General features: G+C 44.0%; 1 protein-coding gene across 15 annotated transcripts in view; it reads right to left on the bottom strand.

The window, feature by feature from the left end:
- Window positions 1-25,992, bottom strand: part of afdna (afadin, adherens junction formation factor a) — a 72,482-nt gene extending 46,490 nt beyond the window's left edge. For 6 of the 15 annotated variants that reach the window (XM_069719066.1, XM_069719070.1, XM_069719068.1 and 3 more), the window contains exons 1-6: window positions 25,647-25,991; window positions 4,132-4,327; window positions 3,856-3,968; window positions 3,047-3,195; window positions 2,674-2,834; window positions 748-905 (exon numbers count right to left, since the gene is read on the bottom strand). In XM_069719066.1, coding sequence (XP_069575167.1) covers window positions 748-905; window positions 2,674-2,834; window positions 3,047-3,195; window positions 3,856-3,968; window positions 4,132-4,327; window positions 25,647-25,748 — 879 coding nt within the window. In that variant the 5' untranslated portion in view covers window positions 25,749-25,991. Of the gene's footprint in view, window positions 1-747; window positions 906-2,673; window positions 2,835-3,046; window positions 3,196-3,855; window positions 3,969-4,131; window positions 4,328-25,646 lie in introns of all 15 variants that reach the window. The other 9 variants (XM_069719060.1, XM_069719063.1, XM_069719064.1 and 6 more) reach the window with 4 other exon arrangements.
- Window positions 25,993-27,911: the final 1,919 nt, after the last annotated feature.

Below are 27,911 nucleotides of genomic sequence, written 5' to 3'. Positions count from 1 at the left end.
TTTTTTTTACCACATTTTTATTTTAACGCGAGTTTTTTTTCATTGTTACATCTAAAAAAAAAATTTTTTTTTAAATTAAAAATAAAAACTGTCCCGAGACCGAAGAGCGTTGTTACTACTTTGCATCGTCTGTGAGAGCAGCAGTTCGTTCGTACGTTTTTTTTGGCCGATCGTATGAGGACGGATATGGGAGAGGCTGTGGGGAGGACGGCCAAGTTCAACGTCACAGTCACACAAAAATACACACAGACACACACACACACACACACACACAGATACACAGCATGTGCTGCTGCTGTAGCACTCAAGTCTGAAAGCAACTGAATTGCATTCCTCCTGAAGGTTTTTTGTGCCAAGTAGCATTCTGTTTCAATCTGCCAGGCGGGTGACGAGTGTGTGTGTGTGTGTGTGTGTGTGTGTGTGTGTGTGTGTGTGTGTGTGTGTGTGTGTGTGTGTGTGTGTGTGTGTGTGTGTGTGTGTGTGTGTGTGTGTGTGTGTGTGTGCGCGCATGACAGTGACCTTGACGTTCCTCCGTCCTCTCAGAAGGATGATGTAAGGTGTTTTATTGATGAGAGAAAAAAAAAAGGAGGGTCGAGGTCGTGTTTAGTGGAGAAACACAAACGAATATAACATATTAAATTAAATTCCAGTCTCATCGACGTGATTTCCATCTATCTCAGAAGAAGGACGCAAGTTTGGACTTTTTTTGTGGGTTTATGGGATGGATGTTTGAAAAGTGTTCGTTACCCGGGCGATGCAGTACTCCCGGGGGTTCTCCTTCTCCAGCCCGTACTTCTCCAGCGCCTCCACCACGGCGAAGTCGGCCGTGTCCCTGGTGGACAGCAGGATGGTCTTGTAGGGGATGTTGGGCTTCAGGCTGTCGGCGTATATCCTCAAAGTGCCGCCTGCGGAGACAGTTCAGGACATTTTTGATTTATGTAGCTCTCCTGCAAAAATAATCCGAAACTTAAATAGTTTCTGAGAGAGTCGCCAAGCTGTGGAAACAGAGGACTCAAAAGTCCTTTATTTTTTTTTAAAGGCCCCATAAAGTTACATTTCCATTTCTTCTTTGACTACAAAACAGGTCTATGTGCTGCATATAAAACACCCAAAGTGTCACAACATTCAATCCGAGGAGAAATGTACGCCAGCCGGAGGTTTGTGATGTCACAAATTTTTACGATCGTTGTTATAGCTCCGCCCACTGTCCGACCTAAACACCGAGCTCTCGATGCGTTCGCGGCGCTAACGAGCTACAGCTTCAATTACGAGAGACCCTGAATTCTGCCTGAACAATCACCTGATTTAAAGGCACTACGCACACATGGATAACAGTTTGAGTAGATGATTTGGGAAACTTTGCTTTCCCTTAAAAAAAAAAAAAAAAAAAAAACACATAAGAACATTTTATTTTCCTTTAGAAAAAAAGAGAAAAACTGTAATGCTCAGAAAATAACACATCACGCTGTCCTCTGGTGGAACATGCGGCCGTGTGACAACTGAAAATGATCACCTTCGTAAATCCCACAAGGGAGTCTTCAGCAGAGCAAACAGCATTTTTTTTTTTTTTTTTCCAGGAGCGTCCCAAAAATATCGACTTTTGTTTCAGTAAAATAGGACTCTGCTGGGAAAACGTCATCGTCTGACCACAAGCCGTCCTGTCCCATCGGCCACGTGTGTGTGTGTGTGTGTGTGTGTGTGTGTGTGTGTGTGTGTGTGTGTGTGTGTGTGTGTGTGTGTGTGTGTGTGTGTGTGTGTGTGTGTGTGTGTGTGTGTGTGTGTACCGTATGCGGTCAGTGGTTGGAGCTGTTTTTAGAGTCGGTCCACTGGTCCATCTGTCTGTCAGAGTGATTAGGTAACGCCTGAGTCACGCCGGACCAGTCAGTGTTCGCCCATTCAACAAGGACGTACGTGTGTTGTGTGTGTGTGTGTGTGTGTGTGTGTGTGTGTGTGTGTGTGTGTGTGTGTGTGTGTGTGTGTGTGTGTGTGTGTGTGTGTGTGAACATGTCAGCGTGAGACTTCTGAGAAACCAGCCGACGTTTTACGCACGACGAAGAAACGATCAAAAAGACGGGATTTTTTTTTTTTATACCAAAAATAGAAGGAAAAAAAACCGCTGAATCGACGTGCGTTTGCAGGTCGTGACAGCAGCTGCACCCTGAAACCAGCTGCGCACACCTGGAGGCGGAGAATTTGACCTCAGCCTTCCCCTCCAGATCCTCCCCCCCCTTTTTCCTCCCCTCCCCGCCCGCTGGATAAGGAGCAGCGGTGACCTGTGATGGTTCAGGTCGCGCCGCAGATTAACTCCAGGAGGGTTCACGTCAGGTTTTTATTTCAGCCACACGAGGACGTCCCCCGTTTGGATATTTGTTTTCTTCCAGAAGCCGGCTCCGTCTTGTTTGTTTTTCTTAAGGTTGGGAAACGGGGAATTTCTTTTGCAAGACGTCATAGTCGGTCTCAATTCATTGCTCCCCGAACTCCACGTTCCTCCTTGGTTTTTTGGTTTTTTTCCCCCCGATCATATCAGTTTCGTCATTTCCCCTCCAGGAAAATCACAATCGCAAGAATTTTCACAAATTCAAGCGATTTGTCCGCAAAAACATGTGAACGAAAGCCGTGCCGGAAACAAAAGCCTGAATTAAAAAAAAGGGGGAGGGGCTTAATCAGAAGTACCTGAGTCCGGCCTCCCGTCGCTGCTCATGAACTCCTGCATGCGTTTCTCCAGTTTCTGCTGGCGCCTCCTTTTCATCACCACCTCGGGGTTGGAGATGGTCCTGGTGAAGCTGGTCTCCGGCATGTCCTTATAAACCTCCGCCGCCAGGCGATTGTTCTCCCTAAAAAAAAAAAACAACAACAACAACAAAAACAACGAAGACAGATGAAAGGAACAGAAGGAGTCAAAGTTCAAATCGCTTCTCTTTCCTCTTTCCGGAGTGTTACGTGCTTTTCTTGGCAGAAGAAAACAAAAAAAAAACAAAGAAACCGTCCTCCGAGGACGTAAGAGGGCGATAAGATGGATGAGCTGGCGAGTGTCGTTGACGTTTACCCGTCCTCCGCCTGCTCGTCTCCGTCGGGGATGCGGGCGAACTCCTTCTCCCTCTTCTTCTCCTTCTTCTTCTCCTTCTTGGACAGAGTCCTCTTGAAGTTCTGGATCACGCCGTCCTTCTCCTTCTCCGGCCCGTTACTCTGGCTCTTCTGGCAGAAGAGGAGGAAGCAAAAGGGGGTGGGGGTGGGGGTGGGGGGGGGGGGGTTAAAAAATATATATATATTAATTAATTATTCTACGGTCTTTGAATGTTACGTCAGATCAAGTTGAGTTTTGTTGGCAGCAACATGTTTAGAGGAACATCATTCTTATTTGTTGCACTATTTGCCCTCACCGTCACAGAGCGGTGCACCTCGAGAGACTCCGCCTCTTTTTATACCCAATCATGTTACTGATCTGTTGCCAGGTAACCTAATTAGTTGCGAGATGTTCCACAATGTATATATATTTTTTTATCTTTACACAACTTTTCCAGTCTTTTGTTGCCCCTCGTCCCGGCTTTTGTTTTCCGAGACACGTCGCTGCCATCAAATTCAAAAATGAGCTCATATTTTTCACGAAAACGATAAAATATCTCCGTTTCAACATTTGACATGTTGTCTTTGGTCTATTTCGCGGTCTGTTTTTATTTACACTTTTCACAGCGTCGCAATTATTATTATTTTTTTTTATTTTTTTTTTATGTTTCCAGTAGCTCAGAAGAGGCGGCTTCATTTTTTTTTCTTAAAAGGAAAATGATGAATGGGAGGGGGGGGGGGGGCGATTTCAAGTCGACTGATGAGTAGATGAAGAAGGCGGAGCCGGCTGACCTTGGGCAAGATGTCGTTCTCGTTCTTCAGGACGAAGCGTCCTTCTCTGTCGTCTTTGTTCCAGTTCAGCTGGACGACGAGCGGCTTCTCGTCCAGGTCCAGCTGACGCTCTTCTAACACACACACACACACACACACACACACACACACACACACACACACACACACACACACACACACACACAGGAAACACCGGTTCATCTCGAGAGCCCACTACGACAAACCGTTATAGCCCAGCTGTTTTTTTGTTTTTTCCCCCCTCTCGTGGGAACTCACCTCCGCTGACGTGCACCTCGTACAGCGAGTATTTCGGCGAGGACAGCATCCTCATGTCCGGTCGGAACTTCTCGGCCAACGTCTCGATGACGTCCTGCGTTGTCGCCGTGCTCGAGACTCGGATGCACTTGGTGGCGAAGTTGCCGGCGACCCGGTCCTGGAAGTAGAACCGCATCACGCCGTGGAACTCCAGGTCCTTCGACGACAAACAAAAAAAAGGAGAAATTTAAGTACAAAAAAAATAAAAAAGGCCCAAAAAATGGCAACTAAATTAAAAAAAATGGCGGACTTCCTGTTTAAGTTGAGGTCACGGTGCCGAGAGCCTTTTTCGTACATCTCGCTGGGATACGAATGTCCAAGGAATTTCATGCACGTAGGTAAATGTAGCCGTGCTATCGAGCTGTTTGGCCACGCCCACTTGCGAAACCACTAAAATAAATTTTCGCCGGGCGTGTTTCCAACTTTCATGAGTGTTGGAGCACGTTGAAGCCGCCAAATAAGCAATTTATTTTAATAATTCCTTTAATAACAAACATTCGGTGCTAAGGGCCCCAAAAAAAAGAATAAAGTCTATCATCTGGTACAAACTGCAGAAACACAGTTTAAATTCAATTACGTTTGCACACAAAACTACAAACGAATTACTGTGAAAACTGGGTCGTAAATAATAAAGCGGACTCCACAACTCTGCCTGCCAATCGAAAAACATTACGGGACGGGAATTTCAAAATAAAATACACGACGCGGTCTAATTTCAATTAACACAGCTCAAAAATCACGTCGCGTCCGATTTTGTTGAGTTTAAAATGCAGGTTTTGGGAAATATTCTCTAAAGTTTTCCCCTAAATTTGGAACCAAATGATGGGAAACCTCCCGACTTCAATCACTTGTTCCATTATCTATTTATTGTTCTTTATCATTTCTTCTCTGGTTTATTTCACTCGCGGTCTAAGAAAAGCTCCGTCACACACACACACACACACACACACACACACACACACACACACACACACACACACACATAATCTCGACACCCGGGGCTATTTTCGCTGTACAAAATGTATTTCCTACATGTTGACATTTCCCTCCGCAGTCGACTACAAGAGCGAGAATGTCTTTGCCGTCCTGATTTGAATGCGGTGGAACAATGTGCTGACACGGCGACTCCGGCCGGCAGCCCCGAGGTGCACGCGTTGCATACGTTTAAGGCTCGGCGGCGAAAATCGGGCCTCGTGTTTTATCATAACTAAGCCATTGAAAGAAAAAGAAAAAAAAAAAAAAAAGCTCCTGCATCTACCCGGGGCTGTCAATCAAACAGACACGCCCCCCCCCCCCCAAAAAAAAAAAAAACACTGCCTTTTTTAAGCTTATTTTCTAATGAATGAGGGATTATTTTCAGAAGGACCACCAGAAAACTAGTAAGAAGGAGCGACTTCAGCTGACAACACCGAGATAACTGATGGGAAGAAAGTTATTGACCTACAATTTGATGAGGGAAGTTAAATGGGAGTCTATTGAGGCTTTTTTTTTTTGGAGCCGACCTCTAGTGGCACTCGGTGGTACTGCAGGAGTACCGTACCCTTCAAAGGTCTCCACGGCTTATACTTTGCAAAACAATAACTCATTTTTTTTTATGATGCCAGGAAGGGATGTAGTGGTCTTTAAAATGAATAAATAAATAATAGAGGCGGGAAAACCCTGACTGGTTCCTCCCGGGACGTAGACATCTCTTCTGTCAGCGTGCCAACGGAGGCATTCAAGGATTTGAATGTTAACGAGAGGAGCGTGCCAGCGTTTCGGAAAAAGAAAAAAGAAAAAGGGAGGAAGCAAGACGAGGCCGGACGACTTTCTGAAAGGGATCGAGTGCTTGTGCGCTTCGTTAAAAAGGGACGTGATCAATGTAAAAGCGAGAAAGAAAAGAAAAAGGGCGGGAGACTGATAGCTGTGTGTGTTTTTCTTTTTCCTGCCTCCTCTTCCTTCCAAACTCACAGCGGAGCAGAGTGGAAACACTGAGCGGAGTTTCGATAGGCAAAAAGGGTGGAGTCGGGGAATGTGTGTGTGTGTTGTGATTTACTGGCTGGAATGTGGGTCATCGAGGGTTGCCGTTGTCAGGCTTGCGTAACCGTTGGTAACCGTTACCGTGGATACACTCGTCCACTCGGGTTAAAAAAAAAAAAAGCCCAGCTTTGGGAGCGAGCAGGAGGAGGATGATGATTAACCGGCTGTAATATATCACCTACGGGGCCACGGCGAACGGTTCAAGTACAAGCACTCCCCCATCCACCACCCCCACGTACCTGCAGGACATGGTACAGTCCGACAAACCTCGGGCCGTTCCTGCACGCCCGTTTTTTACAAGAATAGTCCCGTCCTACACTTTTTTCCAGACCCTCGTCAATTCCTGAAATTCCAACACCTCAAAAGCTTTGGATCAGTCCTACACCCCTGTCCCTCTAGATAATGGTCCGGTCCAACTTCGAGGCCATAGTCCTGTTGGCCCTGGGTCCAACCCTACATTACCACAGCTCAGGGATCATGATTTAGTGCTATAACCCCCCCCTCTGCAGGTCAAGGACATGGCGCAGTCCAAAAGTACATTGCACACAAAGTGACAGAAGCTGAAGTCCAGTGCAACAGTAACAACCCCCCCCCCCCCCCAGTACCTGCAGGACATGGTACAGTACAGTCCGACAAACCTTGGGCCATTCCTGCACGCCCATTTTTTACGAGAATAGTCCCGTCAAACACTTTTCCAGACCTTCGGCAGTTCCTGAAATTCCAACACCTCAAAGCTTTGGACCAGTCCTACACCCCTATATCTCTAGAAAATGGTCCAGTCCAACTTTCCGATATTTCTCGGCCGTAGTCCCGTTACCTCGGGGTCATGATTTAGTGCTTTGAACCACAACATAACATAACATGCCATAACATAACATAACATGCCTTTTACTGGAGCTGAAAGTCCGGTACAACCGGCCTACGCCACACATCCGCTCCCAACAACAGTACAAACAAAGGTAGTAGAACTGTGAGATGAACAGAAAATACACATTCAGATACTAATATTGTTTATTGATCACATTAACCAGGAGATATATTCCAACTTTAAGCAGCTTTTTGGGAGCACATTCGTAAATATATTTAATGTTTTGGCGGTTTAAGACGACAACCATTCGACTACAACTCAATTGTTTATGTGGCCTTTTGTTAATAGTGTAATAAAGATGCTGGTTTATTTTTTCTTTTGCATAAATCGTTTAAAAAGTTTTCTGGCAAAGCTGAACAGGTAAATTATAGAATAAAGTATTGAATATTGTATTCAATTGTATTGAAGTTGAAGTTTTGAAGCAGAACCAAACATACAGAGTGTGACGTTCTATTTTAATCTACAGCAAGAACAAGAGAATTTAGCGGACTCTGCGTCTTTAAAATGTTTTCAGATTTACTGTTGAACAAGTACGTACGACTTTACAGATAAAGAAAGTTCCTCCAAATCTAAGGTCAGATTTTTTGGGGGGAAAAAGATTTTTGAAACCAATTTTTGTCAGAAAAAACAAAACAAAAAAAAGGGACCAAAATTAGAAAACATTTGGCCTCGTTGACGTATAACAGTTTTCACGCTTCTTATATTTTTGAATTCAACTCGAGTTTATCAGCTAAAAAGCTCCAAAATGTAAAAAGTGAAAGGCGAGAGGCAGAACGAGAACAAACTGTTCAGTTTATCCTTTTTGCAGCTTTTCATTCTAATAATCCCCAACAGCTTTTTTTTTTTTTCCTCCTCTCTATTTTGCAAACAGCACATGGGGGTTGACGGGAAACGCTAATGCAGCAGTATGTCACTTCAAAAAAAACACAACCAAAAAAAAAAAAACAGCAGCCAGGCTAAAACTCTGCTCCGCATCAAAGCGCGGTCGCATATTTCCAGTCGAAAGGTATCGGATGAGGTTTCAGGGGGCGAGTCTTTCATGTTGGACTACTTCTGTCGAGAAGCGGGATTTGTGTTTACGACGCCGGGGTTCACATTCGACGAACGAACGCATCATCATTCACTGCAATAAGACTGTGCAATAACTCACCTCTGGCAAAATACATCACACAACAACAACACCGTCGGCTGTCTGTTTTCTTGTTTGTTTGCACTATTGTTTAGTTAGTTTTAATTTAATTTAATTATTCTATTTATTGTATATACTGTGCATTTTTATATTTAATATTTTACTGTTGTTGTATTGCTTTCCTGTACCTATAATGCTGTTGTAGCGAACAAAATTTCCCCTTGTGGGATTAATAAAGTAACTCTCTATCTATCTATCTATCTATCTATCTATCTATCTATCTATCTATCTTCCTATCTTCTCCAAAAAAACATAAAAATAACAAAATAAATCACCTAAAGCCGTGTAATTGCAGCATGTTAAGACCATATATGGGCACAGTATGGCATCTGTGTGTGTGTGTGTGTGTGTGTGTGTGTGTGTGTGTGTGTGTGTGTGTGTGTGTGTGTGTGTGTGGCCTAATCTCATGCCTTCGCTTGTATTCAAACACACACACACACAGTGAGACCTGTGACTAAACTTGTGTGAGACTATTTATCACACACACACACACACACACACACACACACACACACACACACACACACACACACACACACACACACACACTAGGACAACGCTGCAGATAGCCGTTGTCAGTTAGATGATGTGTGTGTGTTCAAGCTGACACACCAGCTACGAAGAGATTCACCTCTTGAGATATTTAAGGAGGCAGACGTGACTTCGAAGCGATGAAACAAAACGTTCAGGCGAGCTGCGCTTCGACGGCAGCGAAAATAAACACCAGCGAATTCGATTCGACTCACCGATATTGCCGATAACGCGAGATCATCGCGGTCGTGTCGCATCGAAAGTGCGATCTTTCTGATAAGGGGGTCAACTCGGGTCAAAACGTATTAAAGAATATAAAAAAAACAAAAAAAACAATTGTATATTTTAACCCAAGTTTCAAAATACAAATCAGGCATTAGCATTTCAAGCAAAAGCTCCTATTTGTTGTTATTATTCGGCCCTTTTCATCATCACTCCGCTCAGGAATGCTGTGAATCCATTTATTAAAAGAGTAATCACTAAACACGAACCGCTCCCTCCGTAAAAGGGCACGTGTGACTACAGATAACCCGCACTTTAAAAAAAAATCCGACTAACCCCTCCCGGGTCAAAGGTCGCCGAGCCGAAGAGTTCAAAGGTCGCGTCTGCGTTTGCAGGAGAAAGTGAAACGACGCGTTTCGGCGGGTTAAACGGTAACTGGACGTTTTATTTGTTCCTTGTAAAAGCAGCAAACTCACCTCGGACCCTGAAGACAAAGAAGTTTACGAAAATAAAAGCTTAAACTGTTTCAAATATTTGCTCTTTCAGAATCACCTTTATTTCCTCGGCATTTTTAGATTTTTTTTTTTTTTTTTTTTTTAAATTTGATGATTGCTGCTTCAAAGCTCGAGGCGATATCTTCAGGTTGCTTCTTTTTTTTTTGTCTGACAATTTATTAACGTAAACAACTCAAATTATGACGACACAACTCAATCTGGGAAGCTGGACAAAAACATTTGCGGCATTTCTGCTCGGAAAACTATTAAAAACGCCGACTCGTTAATTTTTCTGTCGATCGACTACTTGATTATTCAGCTTGTCGTTTAATTTCTAACGTACACTTTAAATCGGAAGCTGTCTGGGACGGCAAAAAAACAAATAAATACACTATTCACGTATATTCAATTCAGGTACCTGCAATAAATACAAGGACAACCTTTGGTATCCGTCACCATCTCTACACCACCACCCCCACCACCACCACTCGCATCTCGCCATCTTATCGTTCTCCCGCATCAACTTTCTCACGGCAAGGCTTCCTTAATCCAAACACACACACACACACACACAGAGCTTGGTATGTGTGTGGCGGGTTATCAGGTGTTAAAGAAACTAACCAGAGCTCCGTGCAAAACCACTTTGAGCCATCTGAGTGGGTGGAGGTTGGGGAGGGGAGAGAAGGGTGGAGGGGGGGTTCTGGAGAAATAAGACTCTGCCGGGTGGTGATTCAGTGGCAAAGTCCACCCCCCCCCCCATCTTTCAATAATGTGATAAATCAATCTTTACACACACACACACACACACACTTCAGCTGAAGTCGCTCCTTCTTATTTGTTTTCCGGACGTCCATCTGAAAATAATCCCTCATTCATTAGAAAATAAACCTCAAGAGGATGCGTTTTTTTGGGGGGGGGCGTGTCTCTTTGATTGACAGGCCCTGTGGTGCAGTCAGGTTTCAGCTATCAGTGGGCGGGGCTTAGTGTCCTCAGTTTTCCAATTCGACTGAGTTAGAAGTAAAAGAATCAAACACCGACGTAACTTCTGTCAAACTGCTATATTCCCACCTTGCGTTTAATTAAATACACACACACAAAAAAAGAAAGGTTAAACCCGCTAGTTTCCATGGAGACACTGGATACTTGATTTTGTTTTTTTTGGGCATCGAAAAGATGAATATACAGAGAGAAGAAGGGAGGAGAAGAGCTTTCTGGATGATGGCCGTTTGAAAATGAGAATAGATTCCAGCTGCTGTGCGTCATCTCGGTCACACACACACACACACACACACACACACACACACACACACACACACACACACACACACACACACACACACACACACACACACACACACACACACACACACACACACACACGAGCCTAATAAAATGAACCGAGTTCCCGAGTCAATATTGTTGCAGCCCCACCTGCAGTATCATGGAGGGGATTCCTCCCTAAGCCGGGCGTCTCAGGCCGGTTGGACGGAGGTTTTGAACTCAGACGTGGGGGGTGTGTGGTGGTGGGGTGTGGTGGGGGGTGTGGGTTTCACAAAGGCAATCGGAGACACCGACGGACCATGAGGACGAAAAGATAGAAAGGAGGAGACCGCTGAAGAAAAAAAGACCCCCCCCCCCCCCCTTGAAACCCCCAGTAGATGGATGGAGGAAACTTTGAGCTGTGGTTGATTTATTACTGACCTTTTTTTTTTTTTTTTTTTTCTAAAATGTGTATGGGGAGATATATATTACATACACAGTGAGAATCAAAGCCCCCCAGTCTGCCAACTATTACAGCAAACCAGTATTCTTAAACTTCATCAAAGTTATGTTAAAAAAAATTTAAAAAAAAGGGGGTGGGGAGGCAGAGAGGCCTCCTGTCCTTAAAAAGCCTTAGAAAGAAAATGCAAACATTTCCTCTGTGGCTGCCGGAGAAAAAAGAAAAAAAGAAAAGCATCTTTGTTTCAGGTGAGTTTCTGCTTCGGTATCGAGCCGTCCAGCCTCCACTCCCTCCCTCCACCCACCCACCCACCCCTCCACTCCCTCCCTCCCTCCCTCCACCCCTCCCTCCCATCCATCTATTCTGACAAGACTACAGTATTGTAAGCCCGGATCAAGGCTGGCAGATATACCACTTTTGAATTTGAAAGAATTCATAAAATGTTTGTTTTTTTCTTCTTCTTCTTTGACTGGAAACAAACTCCCACAAAAAAATAAAATAAATAAAATAAAATAAAACCTCTGTTAATAAGTAGAGGCTCATGGCTGCTGACCATCACAGAGCAGCCTTTGTTCTTCCAATGAGCATCACTGCTTCAGCTCAAAGTTAAAAACACGGCACGGATATCCGAGAGTCGAAATACTGAAACGAAGTTGCCGCCTTTAAGTCTTTGTTATTGAAATCTGAAGAGTTTATAAAGTACACCAAGTAGAAATTTGACATTTTACGATGCAAAGATTTGACAAAAAAAAAAAATATTGTAAATAAACAGTTTAAAACCGGTCCGAAAAAAAAAAAGCATAAGTTTAAACTGTATGAATTTTTGAATTTCAAAAAGCACTTTCATATCCACTTGGCATTAAAATGTATCAAACCTAATTAAAGTGAGTGACATCAGCGCGGGTATTTATTTGTACGAGCTGTAAAACAATAAATAAATAAACACATTTAAAAAGTCGAAGTCGGACAGTAAACGGGATAATGAGAGGAAGCGTTCACTTCTGCTCCATTTGCTGATATACTCGCCCTCGTTGACTATAAAAGAAGAGAGGGGTGGGGGGGGGGATGATGGGGAGTGGGGGGGCAGAGACTTCAGAAACAGGCAGAAAGGTCACACATGCATGTGTGTGCATGTACAAGAAAGATGGATAAGAGCCTGCAGCGGTTTACAGTGGGAGGGGGAGTGTGGGGGCAGGGTGGGGGGGGGGGGGGTAAACATGGCACCTTGTGATCAAGGACCCAACGTGCAGAGAATAGTGAAGCACGCTTAAGAATGCAGTGTGCACACGCGCGCACGCACGCACGCGCACACACACACACACACACACGCATGCATGCATGCATACAAAAAAGACACACTCGGGATGAGGCGCTGAATTATGCAGGTCTGCCCACATCGAGCTCTCTTCCTCCCTCTCTCAGCCTCGGAGTGACTTTGGTGCAAAAATGAGGGCCGATGCAGAAAGCGCCTAAAAGCTGCAACACCACCGAGCGCCACTAGAGGTCGGCTCCTAAAAAAAATAAAAAATAAAATAAGCCTCCTCCCGTTGACTCCCATTCAACTTCAGGTCGCCGGGGCCTTCCCCAATCAGATAAGAGTCAGATCTACAGCTCGCTCCCCCTCCCCTTCTCCCCCCCAGCCAAGTTCGCCCAAATATGGTCGCTTCCTGCCGCAAACCGCTCCGAACTGGCAAAGATGGCGGCCTGACCGAAATCCGAACTGGAGGCGGGCTGGGCTCACCGACACGCCTCCGACAACAAAGTCTTCTCCCCGATTACCCACCCGGACGTCCGCGGCCACAACTCTAATCAGCAGCTGTGTAATTTTAGCCTTTAAAGCTCTATTATACCGGGACCGGTATTGTCTGGGGTCCTCTTAGGATATATGTTTATTTCTTTTTTAAATAGCCGCGAAGGACGACTAAATGTGTGTGTGAATCTGCCGTGCCCCCTCCCCCCCTCCCCCCCCTTAATCTGCACACACACAAAAAAAACTCGGAGATCATCTGATAACATTAGTTTTATGTGAATGCGCACAAATAAGGTACTTTTGAGTGTGTGTGTGTGTGTGCGTCAGAGAAACTTTTCAACTGCCGCGTTTGGTGCAAAATTCCTGAGATTCATTTAGCTGCTCAGCATGGAGACCCAATTTGGAGAGGAAGCGACCGGCCGAGCACTCAGCTGGTAAACCTGAACCAAGTCCAGGTTTTTGGATTGGGGGGTGAGGGGTGGGGGGTGGGGGGGGGGTAGACAAAACAATTTTCGACTCCGGAGCGTTTCGGCAATCGGCTGCCCAACGTTTTCCCAAATGTGCAAAACTACAAAAAGTTTCAAATTTATCCAGAAATATTTACACTAACATTTCACCGTAGAGGTCAAAGGTGAATTAATGTATTTAGTGTTTATAGATTTGTGTGTGTATTTAACACATCGGCCTTTATTTTCTATTCTATTTATATTGTATGTATATTTGTAACTTTTCATTTCCGTGTACTTATCTTTTTTACATGTATTCTTCAGCTGCTGTGACGACTAAATTTACCCACTGCGGGGTTATTAAAGTTTTATCTGAAAAGCTGAAGACAGTAACACAGCTGAAAGGTCTGGGAAAAGGTTTTTAAGGTCGAGAAGGAACTAAATCTAATCCAAAATAAAAACTTAGTTTGATTATTGATAAATAAGCAAACTATATTTTCAACCAGCTATTCGCTTGATTAAAATGTCAAAAAATTGTGTTTTACAATATTCAATATATAAAAGAAATCTTCAAAATTTGAGTCAAATTTTCTGTTACCCAACAAGCATGCAAGTACATTTAAAAAACAACAACAACAACAGCTGCTCCTCCACTTCGAAAAGACAACTTCTTCCCCTGACGAGTAAGCCGGCTGCCAACGGTAACCCGACACCAAACAAGCCACTGCGTGCTGCTATGGCAACCGCCTCAGGCAGGGTGTCATGTTGCCATGGCGCCGGTAGGCGAGCCGTGCCCGCTTCTCAGGTGTCAGGTGGACAAAAAAAAAAAAAAAGAGGTTCACAGAAGATGCAACTGTGTATTAATAAACTTACCATAAATTGGACTTTTTTTAAATTTATTTATTTTTTAAGCCAATGCAGCGAACAAGCACGTACAGATGCTCCCGATTTCAGCTCCGTACATAAAAAAAAATAAAAAATACAAAAACGTACATAATCTCTACTAATACTGGAAAACATTTCCAACAGCCACTTTTCTAGGAAAGCATAAGCCGGGCGGACTGCGGTGTCACTCCTCCTCTAACTCCCCGCGAGCTTCCTCTTCCTGCACCTAGCTGACCTGAATCTCGCAACCGCACCGAGGATGAATAAAATAAATAAATAAACATGGAGGGAAGAGGGGAGAGGGAAGGGTGGAGGAGTGGGGGTAAAAAAAAAAAATAATAATCCAGAAGCGACTAAATTCAAGGTGCAATAAAACAGGAAAATCCTGCAAAGTAATCACGAGCAAATATCAAATGACAACAACAAAGAAATAGTGGAAAATCCAAGTAGTTTGTTTATGTGGCGGTCAACGATCGACGCCGTGTTACTTCTAAATGTTTCCCCAAGTGTTGCATAACAGATCCAGGGTGTGTAAATCAGGAAAAAAAAAAAGGCATCATACCCAGCTATCCCCCCCCCCAAAAAAAAAGACTGGAGCAGACGGACTCGCATTTAATTCTAACTGGCATTAAAAAAAAAAAAAAAACATCTCAATGAAAGTTGCAGACTTCCTGAAACTGCTGTGCAACTGATGCCACAAGTATCCAAAATGAGCGCGATGACATCATCGGGCCTTCGACCGAGAAGAAAGAAGCAGCGGCTTCGTTTCCACCAAGTGAAGCGAAGGAAAGCTTCACATACTTTCCTCCGGTCGGGGCAAATGCGCGCCGGCATCGTAACCTGCAACCAGCGGAAACAACTGACCGAGAACAGTAGCTTGGACGGAAGCCACGCCCCCTTTCTACACACACACACACACACACACAAACACACAATTGTACACAAACAGTCTCCCCGGTCGCACATAATAGCAATCTAGAAGAAAGGAAGTAACAGAGAAACACGTTTGTTCTCTTTCTCCAAGTGTGTGTGTGTGTGTGTGTGTGTGTGTGTGTGTGTGTGTGTGTGTGTGTGTGTGTGTGTGTGTGTGTGTGTGTGTGTGTGTGTGTGTGTGTGTGTGTGTGGCTAAGATCAACAAATATGACGGGGTGGGGTCGAGCGTACAGAGAAGTCCCAGACACACTTGAGGACACCCACGCGGGCGTTATTGTGTTTCTGTTTTGAACCCTCCTCCAGGAGCCCTCCCGCCGGGGCGGGTGGGGCTGGAGCCGGGACGGTGGGGCGAGGACAGGGTGCAGCTAATAACAAGCAGCAGATGAGAGGTGTGGGTGTGGGAGAGGGAGAGGGGGAGGGGAGGGGGAGGGCGTTTGGACAGAAACAGGCAGACTTGATTTCTTCGATAATATGACAACTTTCAACTCTCAGCGTATAAATATTTCGACAGAACGCCGACAATTGAAAACCTAAAAAAAAAAAAAAAAATTCCTAAAAGAAAGTCCAGTCGATGTCCCGTCGATTTCGTCGCCACTTCTGGACTCAGAAAGTTTGTTATGCTGATTTGTTTTCCAACAGACCAGCAACGCCAAATAAAAAAACAGCGAACATTTCAACACCAAATATTTTGTGGTCCAGTTTTTATGAGTGTCGCTTGGTCGTGTGTGTGTGTGTGTGTGTGTGTGTGTGTGTGTGTGTGTGTGTGTGTGTGTGTGTGTGTGTGTGTGTCTTGTTTAAAGCGGTAATTAAATTTAATTAATCCAAAAGACTCCCACCCTAAAGAAGCCGTTATCCCACGCTAGTTCTGACCATTAAGATCTACCGAGACTTGTTTTGATTTGATTTCCGACCGTTTTCCAGAAAGTTCTTTATTTTTTATTTATTTTTTTAAACAGGAGAAACTTGCGCAATCGTCTCCCACTGCGGGAAGTCTAATAACGTGCTAATAGATTTATATGTCCGCATAAATGCATCCGTTAGTAAAAACCCGACTTACTTCATTACGACTATAATGAAAAATAACAACCGAGGTTGCTGCCGACTTTCAATAAATACGTTTAGCGGTGCACCTTTTTTTTTTTCGCCCTCTGACCGCAGGTGAAGTACAAACACGCAGCAAACTGAAGGTTTAACTCCTCGTTACATCCACTTATCGCCCAGACGTCGCCTCCCCTCCTTGTTTTCCCTCCACGGGCCACGACTTAAGACATTGATCTACCGCAAAGCACCATGGGAGCTCGGTCGCGCGAAACCGGCGCTAAACGGTTTCCCCGCTCGTCGGTGTCGGGCCCGATTGCCGTCTGATCCTTTTGGCGAGGTCAGTGGGCCGGGTGGGGGGGACGGGGGGGACGGGGGAGTGGGCCCCTCCACTTTGAGACGAGAGTGGGCTTTGACTGACAGGTGGGAGAGCGAATCGGGTGGCACCCGAGAGGGCGTCGCGAAACCGAATGGAGGCCGGAGGAGGGGGGGGGGGGGATGAGAGGGGGAGCAAGAAGAAGGAGGAGGAAGAGGAGGAGAGCCGGGCCTCTGAGGGGATTAACATGGTCTGACAGGCTGGCTGGGACAAACACACACACATCACACACACACACACACACACACACACACACACACACACACACAGCTCTGAGGGCGGGCTGCTCTGCTGAACACACACAATACACTGCTTGTTTTAGAACAAGAGGAAAGAGAGAAACGATAGATAAGAGCGAGCGAGAGGCCGAATCCCGGCGAAGGAATGTGTGTTTGAGGGAGATGAGAGGGCGAGGCCGTGAACCTCAGGTGTTTCCCAGCGGCCGGCCAGAGAGAAACTCCCGCTGCGCTTCGGCGAACAGCGTAACGCGGCCCTTTATCCAAACGGGTTTGTGTTGTCTCCCGTTTCCGTGGAAACGCGAAACTGTTCAGCTCGCTCGGTCTGGTGGTAAAATATCCGCAAAAATGTTGTTGTTTTTTTTTTTTAAATAAGATATCGATGGACGTATGTATTTTTTGTGTTAAAACTATTATTTTTTTTGTGATGAGTCACGCGGCTTCGAGCATGTTCGAAATGTACAATCGGATCGCCGGGTCGGCGCTACCTTCTAAAAACTCCCCCGCTACTTCCCCCCCCCCCCCCAAAAAAATGTTCCTCTTCTTTTTTCTTTTTGTTTATTGAGGAGTGGACTCGTCTGCATTCCTCAGAGTCTACTGCAGTAAATCTTTGAAACGAGCCGAGACACACCCGTTACAAGAAGAAAAAGAAAAAAAAAAAGATATATATATTGATATATATCTAAATATAAAAAATGTTAGGAATCCCTGACATCCCCTCTTAATTTCCACCGAGAATCTCTCAAGTTACCTGACCTCTCTTTGAAGGATTTCTCCACTCAAAACACCATTTGCATTCCAGGAATTCCACAAGCAGTAGGAACCCTTAAAAGAAAAACCATGACACGTTACCCATCTGGATCCGCACACGCACACGCACACGCAGGGCGAGAGGCCGTGCTGATGATGTGTTATTCCAGACTGCTTAGCGAGGCTTCTTTAGGGAGCGGATCTAACATATATCGATCCGATTTCGGCGGCGCCCCGATCGCGGAAAATTAACTGCCTCCAGAGGAGCTGTGGTTTCTGCAAGATTGACCAGAGTTTAATTTAAGACTTAAAAAGAACCTGTGAATTAAAAAAAATAAAATAAAAATCAAGTATCGGATAAATTTCACAACCTAAACAAAAACTAGCGGATTGCGAGTCGTTTCACCACAAACGTTCTTCAGAATATTTGTTTTCTGTTTAAGTCTGAAAGCTTTTGAGCTATTTTTTTTTTAGGACCATATAAATTTGGGATACACTCCATTTTCTGTTTTTCCATAAGATGGCATCTAAATCTTGTGTTTTTTGTTTTTTTCCATAAACTGTATATGTACATATAAAAGTTGATGTAGCTTCTGGGTCTGAAAAACGGAAGTGGCCTTAAGCTGCAATACCACCGGGTACCACTAGGAGGTCGGCTCCAAAAAGCCTCCATTGACTCCCATTCAACTCGTCTCATAAAACTCTCAGTCAATAAAATGTCTCCACGAGTTATCTCGGTGTTGTTAGCTAAATTCGCTCCTTCTTATTCATTTTCTGGCGGTCAATCTGAAAACAATCCCGTCATTAACTCAAAAATAGGCTTGGAAAAAAAACACACAAAAAACAAACGTGTTTTTAGGGGGCGTGTCTGTCTGATTGACAGGCCTGTGGTGCAGTGAGGTTACGGCTATCGGTGGGCTCTCGCCGCGGCGACGGGCCTCCGAGTTTTATACCGGGATGCAGAGACGTCACCGAAAAGATACTTTACCAAAACACGGCATTTCACTGGGAAAAAGAAAAGAAAAAAAAATTCTGCCGACTCAGCACCAGGCATCATCCTATTAATCTATATGTGGAGGTAATGAACACGAGAGCATGTTTTAAATCACTGTAAAGGAGGCTGAAATGGACCTCCCAACATGCTGGAAGTAAACGGTGGTGATAAATAACGTGGCTGCCCAGCGTGAACCCCCCCCTTCTTCTTTTTTTTAATAGGCAGCAGCCAATAGAGCGAGGGGGCCAGCTGCATTAATTCATTAATTACAGCTGATGCAGTGAGCTTTTGTGGCTGCGGGAAGATTAGATACTGACATGCTGCAAAAAAAATAAATAAATAAATAAAATGCTGATTAAATAATTCCTTGGTTGCTCCGTTATTAAATTTTTACTCGCTGCCAACTTTTTTTTTTTTTTTTTTTTTTTTTTAAATGCTGTAAAAATCAAACCTTGTAATTGACAGAGTGAAACATGAATGAAAGTGAAGGGAAATAACAGGCACGTTAAAAATAAATAAATAAATAACAACCGCAGTGCAATTAAGAGTTCGCGTGATCAGAGAGGGTCTGAATACAGAAATAGAAGAAATAGAAGAAACGGCATCACTTCACTTACAGGCTGTCAAACTGCAGGAATAAAGTGAATTGGACAATATAGTCAGAAAGACAGGGAGCAGCTGGTTGGCTGGTTAATAAATAAATAAATAAATAATAAAAAATGAAAAATAAAAAAAAGATCAGCTGCAGGGCTACTCGTCCAATCACGTCTGTGTATATTGTCTGTACTCGTATTTATTGCGAGATGGGCCATAACTCTAACTACAGGACTAGTGGTTGTGATTTTTAATAATAATAATAACAACAATAATAATCTACCAGTAAAAAAAAAAGCTTAAAGAGGATCATCAACGGCTAATTTCAATGAACAAAATCAGAAAAATAACACCCATAAATATCAGAGCACGCTGTAACTTTAGTTTTCTCATCGTATTAACGATAATATTCGTGCCCCTGGTGAAAAAGAAAGTTAGTCTGGCGATATATAAAATCAGAGAAAAGATGATTAAGGGAAAGAAAAAAAAAAAGAAAAGAAAAAGACTCACTTATCTCCACAAAACACTCACTTCCTGTCTGGTTTCCACCGCTTCCCGTGTGGCGGGGATATGGGAAGGAGGTGGGTGGGGTTGGGTGGAGGGGCTCTGATGTCACGGCGAGTCATTTCACACGGGAAAGAAAGGTGGATACGAGCTTCCTGCTAGTAAAATACCTTTCACCTCAAATTTCCGACGGCGCGTAAACGATGTTTAGCCGACGCGGTGAGAAAAGCCTCGCTGTTGTTTTTGCAACATAAAAGTATAATTACTGTGTTTTTATGCAGCGAACTTAAAAGCTCTCGTAACGACATCTCTGCCGTACAAAGACTTCAACGTAAACGCCTTTTCCTTGTCTGCCATCCTGCTTTTTTTTTTTTTAATGCTTTTCCTGCATATGGATATGCAATATGTCGGAGGAACCGGGGAAAGTTTTGTGCTGATGGGGAAACTACGGCCGATAGTCTCCTAGTGAACGCTTACAAACCGCCACCGATTTCCCAGCATGCCCACCCTCGGTCATACTGGGAATCTAGCCGCAATTTGGAGCCATATTTTAGACGTGCTAATTATGTTGTTGTTGTTTTTTTTGGTCATAGTTTTCCACCTTTCTGCATCTTTTCGAAGCAGCGTATCCGAGTTTGTTTGGTTTTTTTCCTTAAAATTGCCAGTTGGTGTGTAAATATCTTGGGAGCGGTTTTAAAGGCTTTACAGCGACATCAAACTGCGGTTTAAGCACATCTGCACTGTAAAAAAAAATGTGCGTTTTACTCTTTCTTAACATTGTTCAGAAACCAAAAACGGACAAAAACAGAGCGAAGAATCAGATAAAAGTAAAAGTAGGTCCACTGGGACAAGTCTTGGTTGGCTCGGGAAGTGCCACCGAGGGAAAAAAAAAACTAAATTTAAGAATATATATAGCTGTATGGACTATAGAGCAGAAAAACGCCGACAAATATTATTTAAAAAAACCCCTGTCGAAGTAGAATTTAGAAGTCACGAACGAACGAGTATGCGAGCTTCAAAAAAACGTAAATAAAAGTGCGACTTTAAGGACGAGATTTCCCGCTTTGCTTAAGCCAAGTAGCAAAAATATCCATCTCACTATTAAATCTCTTCTGTTGTGGGTTCATAAACTAACCGTGGAAAGTAAAAAGCATCTAACGTGACGTGATATTTGCTTTAATTTCCAGCTCTGCCGCAACTTAAAAGCTCTATAAAGTCTATTCAAGGCAAAAAATGTTTTCCTCCTTAATAACATCTTAAATTTAGATCTAATACTGTTTGCCTTTTTTTTTTTTTTTTTTTAGTTTGCAGACATCCCTCTATAGATAATGAAAACTAAAACTATTTGTTTATATAGACGCACAATTTAAAAAAAAAAAAAAAAGCTGCTGTACCCATTTTTTTAAGCCTCTGAGTTTTGCTTAGAAGATATGAAATGTGAAAAAAATAAATTAAATAAATGTCCTTCCAGTCAGCACTCAAGCGAGTCAGGGGGGGCGGGGCCTTTAAAACCTGCATCACAAAATAAATAAAAAATAATAACGGCTACTGTCCTATATAGATAGATACAACCTGACTTTAATACTCTCAGCTCTCTTCTGAGGAAATAAATAAAAAATAATCACACGTATACAGGAAGTGACCTCGCCATCGATCAACGACAACGTTGCGTGTAATTTACTGCGCGCTAATTACGAGACCGCCGCTTCCTTCACGCCCTCGTTGCGTCGCCGGTCTACACACGACCTGACTGAAATGTTGAGTGTGCATTTTCTCAGGCGAGATGCGTCATCTTACTCTCTTGTCATTTGTCTTGGCACTGCCCCCCCCCCACCTCCCCCTCTTTGCTTGTGCAGGTGGACAGGGGCGCAGATACTCACAATCTTAAATAAATAATGAATCACAGCGCTCCTCATCAATCAGGACAGACGCCATCCCTTATTTTTTTTTTTAGGTGACATGAAGCATAATTAATCGATTTCCTGGGTTTTTCTTTCTACTCTCCATCTACAAAAAAAAAAAAAAAACTCCATCCCAGCCACCTTTCCAACACAAGTATATGTTCACTCACGTCTGAGCCCAAAAATACTCACATTGAAGCAAAGCAAACTTCCTCCTTCCATCTTTTTTTTTTTTTCAATCCAAGTGAAACAAACTGTTGGTGGGAGCGAAATGTAAACAGCAGCTATTGAGCACCTTGTTGTTTGTCGAATCAGCAGAAATAAGACCCCCCCCCTCCCCCCCATCTCTGCTGCCCCACTTAACACAGAGTACCTGTTATGTTATAAATGACCCTCCCCCCTCCTCCTACTCCCTTCCTCCCCCCACCCCCCCACCATAAATCCCCACAGCAGGACTTATAAAACAATTTTTTTTTTGGCGAGATTAAAAAGTTTGAGAAACCTTTGCTCCAGATTTACTCGGCCATCCGTGTGCTAATCTAATCACACGTATGATCTCACCGCTTCTCGGTGGCGGCTGAAATTTGGAGAGAAATAAAAAAATAAAAAATAAATTGACATTATAAATCTGCTGGGGCATCTTTCACAGAGCAAAGTGTAAAAATGTGATTTCTTTTTTTCTTTTTTTTTCTTTCATTTCTTTTTTTAAAAATCATCTTATGCAGAGCTGCATACAGAAGAGCACGTCTAGACGGTGTGAAGGACACTTGTGCAGCTCCGGGGGTGTGGAGGGGGTGTGGAGGGGGTGGGGAGGAGGTGCAGGAGGGTGGGGAGGGGGGTTCCTACCAGCTGACATATGAGGCAGGGTGTGGTGTGTGGCGAGGGAAGGCCATGCATCTGCTTATATTTAATCATGTCCTTGCTGGACTGGACTGGACTGAGCAGCAGCACCCCCCCCCCTCCTCCCTTAATACATTAAATTACCTGATATAAATATTGCGCAATTTGCATTATTTATTGCGATCTTAATACATTAATCAGGCCCCTCCGGGATTTCACAGAGCTTATGTTGGTGATTGTGGCGATCAAAAATGCTTGTTTATTTGTTTTGTTTTTTGGAGGGGATGAGGGTGAGAGAGGGAGGGGGGGGAGGGATTTTCTAAAAAGATTGCATCAGGAGTTATTTGCGTTAATAAAGCGAGTTTTTGTCTGAAAAGACGTACTTTATGCCGTTAATACTTTCAGCACCGCTTCTGCCGACGCCGTTTTTTTTTTTTTTTTTTGCAGAACAATTGCAGGAAAAGAAAAAAAAAAAAAAAACGCGGCAATTTAAAAAAAAAAAAAATAATCACAAGCGCCTGCAAAAATATTGCGGAATTTTCGTTATTTATTGCGATCGCAAGATTTCCCGGAGACACTGATATTATATTTAGATATAAAGGAGTCCTTGGAGAGAGAGAGAGAGAGAGAGAGAGAGAGAGAGAGAGAGGTTGTTGTGTACAACTCCGGCCAAATGGCTGTTTCAATCTTGATAAATTAATCGGCTCAAGGAGAAGAGGGGGGACCCTTTACACCCCCCCTCCCCCCACCACCATCTTAACAACCTCATCCAAGGAGAAGTAGAGGGGGGGGGGGCTGCCCGCTTAAAAAAAATAAACAATTATCACAGTCAAAAAATAAATGTACTTAAAACCAGGAGATGGATGAAGGGTGGAGAGGTTAGACGGATGAAGGGTGGAGAGGTTAGACGGATGAAGGGTGGAGCGGTTAGACGGATGAGGGGTGGAGAGGTTAGACGGATGAAGGGTGGAGAGGTTAGACGGATGAGGGTGGAGAGGTTAGACGGATGAGGGTGGAGAGGTTAGACGGATGAGGGTGGAGAGGTTAGACGGAAGAAGGGTGGAGAGGTTAGACGGATGAAGGGTGGAGAGGTTAGACGGATGGAGGGTGGAGAGGTTAGACGGATGGAGGGTGGAGAGGTTAGACGGATGAGGGGTGGAGAGGTTAGACGGATGAGGGGTGGAGAGGTTAGACGGATGAGGGGTGGAGAGGTTAGACGGATGAAGGGTGGAGAGGTTAGACGGATGAAGGGTGGAGAGGTTAGACGGATGAGGGGTGGAGAGGTTAGACGGATGAAGGGTGGAGAGGTTAGAATGATGAAGGGTGGAGAGGTTAGAATAATGAAGGGTGGAGAGGTTAGACGGATGAAGGGTGGAGAGGTTAGACGGATGAAGGGTGGAGAGGTTAGAATGATGAAGGGTGGAGAGGTTAGAATGATGAAGGGTGGAGAGGTTAGAATGATGAAGGGTGGAGAGGTTAGACGGATGAAGGGTGGAGAGGTTAGACGGATGAAGGGTGGAGAGGTTAGAATGATGAAGGGTGGAGAGGTTAGAATGATGAAGGGTGGAGAGGTTAGACGGATGAAGGGTGGAGAGGTTAGAATGATGAAGGGTGGAGAAGTTAGAATGATGAGGGGTGGAGAGGTTAGACGGATGAAGGGTGGAGAGGTTAGACGGATGAAGGGTGGAGAGGTTAGACGGATGAGGGGTGGAGAGGTTAGACGGATACCTACACCTCCAAAAGATGTAGCTGGTCTTCTGATAGACAAACCTGACAGAGGCGGTCTAATTACACCACCACGTCCTGCTCTGGTTGGTGTTGTTTTTTTGTTTTTTTTGCAAATGGGGGGGGGGGGTCCAAAATTATTGCTGGTCGAAACATAAGGAGCTCCGCATCAATGTGAGCTGGGTGTTAAAGGACAATGGGGGGGGGGGCATGACACGGCCGGTGTTTGGATGTGTGTGTGTGTGTGTGTGTGTGTGTGTGTGTGTGTGTGTGTGTGTGTGTGTGTAAATGTGTGTGTGTGTGTGTGTGTGTGTGTGTGTGTGTGTGTGTGTGTGTGTGTGTGTGTGTGTGTGTGTGTGTGTGTGTGTGTGTGTGTGTGTGTGTGTGTGTGTGTGTGTGTGTGTGTGTGTGTGTGTGTGTGTGTGTGTGTGTGTGTGTGTGTGTAAGTGTGTGTGTGCATAAAACATTTTACTAAGACTTTAATCTATTTGGATGCGACGTATCAAACAACCTGTGCGCGTGCTACGAGGTGTTTTTTTTTTTGTCAGCCATTAAAAGAAAAAGAAAAGAAAAGGTCTCGTGAGCTAAACATTCACAATAGCTCCGCTGTGTTTGAGGCTCTCCTATTTAAATAAAATAACATAAATAAAATACCAACAATGACAGAGTGACACGAGTCTGTAGTTTAAAGGTTTCTACAGGTACAGAGCTACCTTAGCTTAGCGCCACAGATCACAACACGCCGAACTCCATTCAAAAATCTGACAATTCAGCTGCTGCTTTTCTTCACGTTTCTCCAAGAACAGACCTCGACATATTCAACCAATTACAGATTACGGGGGCACGGGGCTTTTTTTTGTGTGTGTGTGTGGTTTTTTTTTCCTGTTTTTTTTCTCCCGGGAAAAAAAAAAAAAACCTGTCAAAGTTTGGAGGATTGTTGGCGTTAGCTTCCTTCCCAAACACACAGCTGCGGGGCGGTGAGCTCGGTAAGCTAGCTCCGCTGGTGTTGAAAGGTTTCTTCACAAAACAAATTAAAATAAAAACGGAGAGAGGGAAGAGATTTAGCTCAACGCGACGCCGAATTGAGGACAATTAAATCACCTGTCACTCTGAAAGCCCGGTGATTCATTTCAAATTAAAAAGCACCCCTCCCCACCACCACCCCCATTTTGCACACTACGACGCCGTAGTAAAAGCAGCAGGTTTTCCAATGGAGTCTGGCGTTGACCGTTCTCTCCCATGCGCGCCGAGTTGAACCGCGCTGCCCACAAACGGCTTCAGCTTTTCGGCGTTTCCAACCCGAGTTGTCAGCCGGCCCGGCGGGCGGCAGCTTTAACGGATTCAACCCCCCCTCCATCAAAAAAATAAAATTAAAAAAAATAATAATAAAAAAAAAAGGAGAGATAGAGGGCCCCCACCGGGTCCGCGGCCTCTCCTGCCACTCCGGGCCGGTCGCCTTACCTCCGTGGGCCGGCTGATCTCGAACAGGTCGAGCCGGTTGGCGTTCCAGTGGTTGATGATGTCGGCCAGTTTCCTCCTCTCCTCCTCCCTGCTCCCCGACATGGTGGACAGAAGCCCTCCGCTGACCCTCTCCGGGCGCGCGTCTTGCAAACGTTGAATTAAAAAGGGGAGAAAGAAAGAAAAGAAAAAAAAAAAAAGAACAAAAAAGAAACTTCCCGTAACCGTTAGTCCGCCGGAGGAGACGACGCCGGCGGAGAAACACCGGAGGTTCGGGTCTTGTAGTGACAGTTCCTCCCGTCGTGGTCCGACCGACCTGCTGTCTGGATCGGGCTCGACTCCGCGTTCACGGTTCAACCTCTGCGCGCGCCCGAAGTACGTGAACGCGCACGAAACGATGTTAACCCTTTCCGACGAGTCATGACGCTGCTTTCCTAAAACATGTGCGCGAGGTTAACGACAAAGTCGGCTCGTAATCGGGATTACGTCATTATTGTGTTAATTGAAGGCCCCTATTTATTTTTATTTTTTACGTAATCCCCTAAGCGATTTATTTCCAACATAAACATTCAATATCTACATATCTGACTTTATTCTTTAATGAAATAAAAATATACAAAATACAAAAATATATTTAATGTAGACAAACTCTAAAGGAAAATATCAAGATAATTAGAATAAAATAATAATGGATAAAATATTAAAAACAATACAGTCAAGCATTTAATTGTAATTGAATTTTTTTTTTCATTTTAATGTTAATTTTACTTTTTAATTATTGTGGTGTTTTTCCACTATTTTATTTAAGGTTTTTGTGGTCAATTGTTTAATCAGACATTTTCCATTTAAAGCACTGTTTTTGAAAAGTTCCTTATCGATAAAGTTTCCTCGTATTCCTCTTTATACATAAGATTCAGAAAAACAGTTTTTGTTTTCTTAATAATAAATCAATAAATGACACTGAAATGCTGCAAATTACTGTTTGTGCTACTTTTTTGGGTTGAAATGATTTTATATATTTAATTTAAAATGTGTCTACACACACGCACACTTTTACAGCTGTGTACCTTTCTCTCTATCTAATATACGAGTAGGAAAAAAACCTTTTCAAACAGCATTGAATAAAGTCTGAATTTTCAAAATAAAAGCACACCGGCGTGTTAAAACATGTTGATTTAATTGTTTTAATTTCTGCAAAATTCACAAAAACAACAAAATAATTTTCTTTTCGTTTTTTTTGGAAAGTTTTGTATTTAGTGTTATTGTATTTTTTTTTTTATTATTATTTTTTTTTATGCCTTTAAATTGACAGTTTCAGTGGAGATTGACAGGAATTGGTGTCGCTGCTGACCGTGTCCGTGAGGTACCACCGGTCCATCGGGTCGCCCGATAAATCATGTTTTCAGACACTTTTTTTTCCTGACACACACACACACACACACACACACACACACACACACACACACACACACACACACACACACACACACACACACACGTGTAGTTCACGGATGATCCATTGTCTGCAGCTCAGCCTCCCTGATGACCTGTGTGGCTGCAGGAGGGTTTCCCTTCCTGTTGTGGATGCACTTCTCTTCATAATCAGGCTTGTTTCCTGTGTCTGTGTCTGTGTGGTGGTGGTGGTGGGGGGGGGAGTTTGGGGGAGGGGGGTGTAACGTGTGCTCCTTTATTTACGCACAGCTCCGTCAGTGGCTCCGAAGGGTCGCCGTGGTAATCAGGCAGATACACGTCAAATGCCAGAAACACGGCGGTGATTGCATCCACAGAAAATAGCAGTTAGTCATGTGGCAGCTCCCACCTCACCCTCCCAGAGTAAGGTGGGAGGAGTGGGGTGGGGTGGTGGTGGTGGTGGTGGGGGTGGAGGGTGTACATAGATAGACACAGGAGCCCCCTCCCCTCCCCCCGCCTCCCTCGCAGCCTTCTTATAAACACTGGTTAGTCACCACGCCTGGATTTTTTTGTGTGGGCGTTGGTGTTTTAATGGATGAGGTCACGTGTGAGTAAAGAAACTTTTTCATTACTCTCTCCCCCCCCCCCCACACACACACACACACACATCTATCTGGCAGCTATTGTAACCATGGTAACTTTACAGATTAAGATTTTACATCAAACAAATCATTAATTTATAAAATACGTATGTAATCACTCAAATCTCAGTTTTTTTCTAAATAACCTCACAAATTATACAGTATTTTACAAGAAGTTTCTTTTCTTTTTTTTTAAAGAAAACTTATAACATATCTT

Source organism: Brachyistius frenatus, unplaced genomic scaffold, assembly GCF_029030835.1.
Source record: "Brachyistius frenatus isolate BFR_SWC_R1_liver_20210118 unplaced genomic scaffold, ASM2903083v1 Contig_205, whole genome shotgun sequence".
Taxonomy (NCBI): domain Eukaryota; kingdom Metazoa; phylum Chordata; class Actinopteri; family Embiotocidae; genus Brachyistius; species Brachyistius frenatus.
The sequence above is the reverse complement of the archived record's forward strand: the minus strand, read 5'-3'. Positions and strand labels throughout refer to the sequence as shown.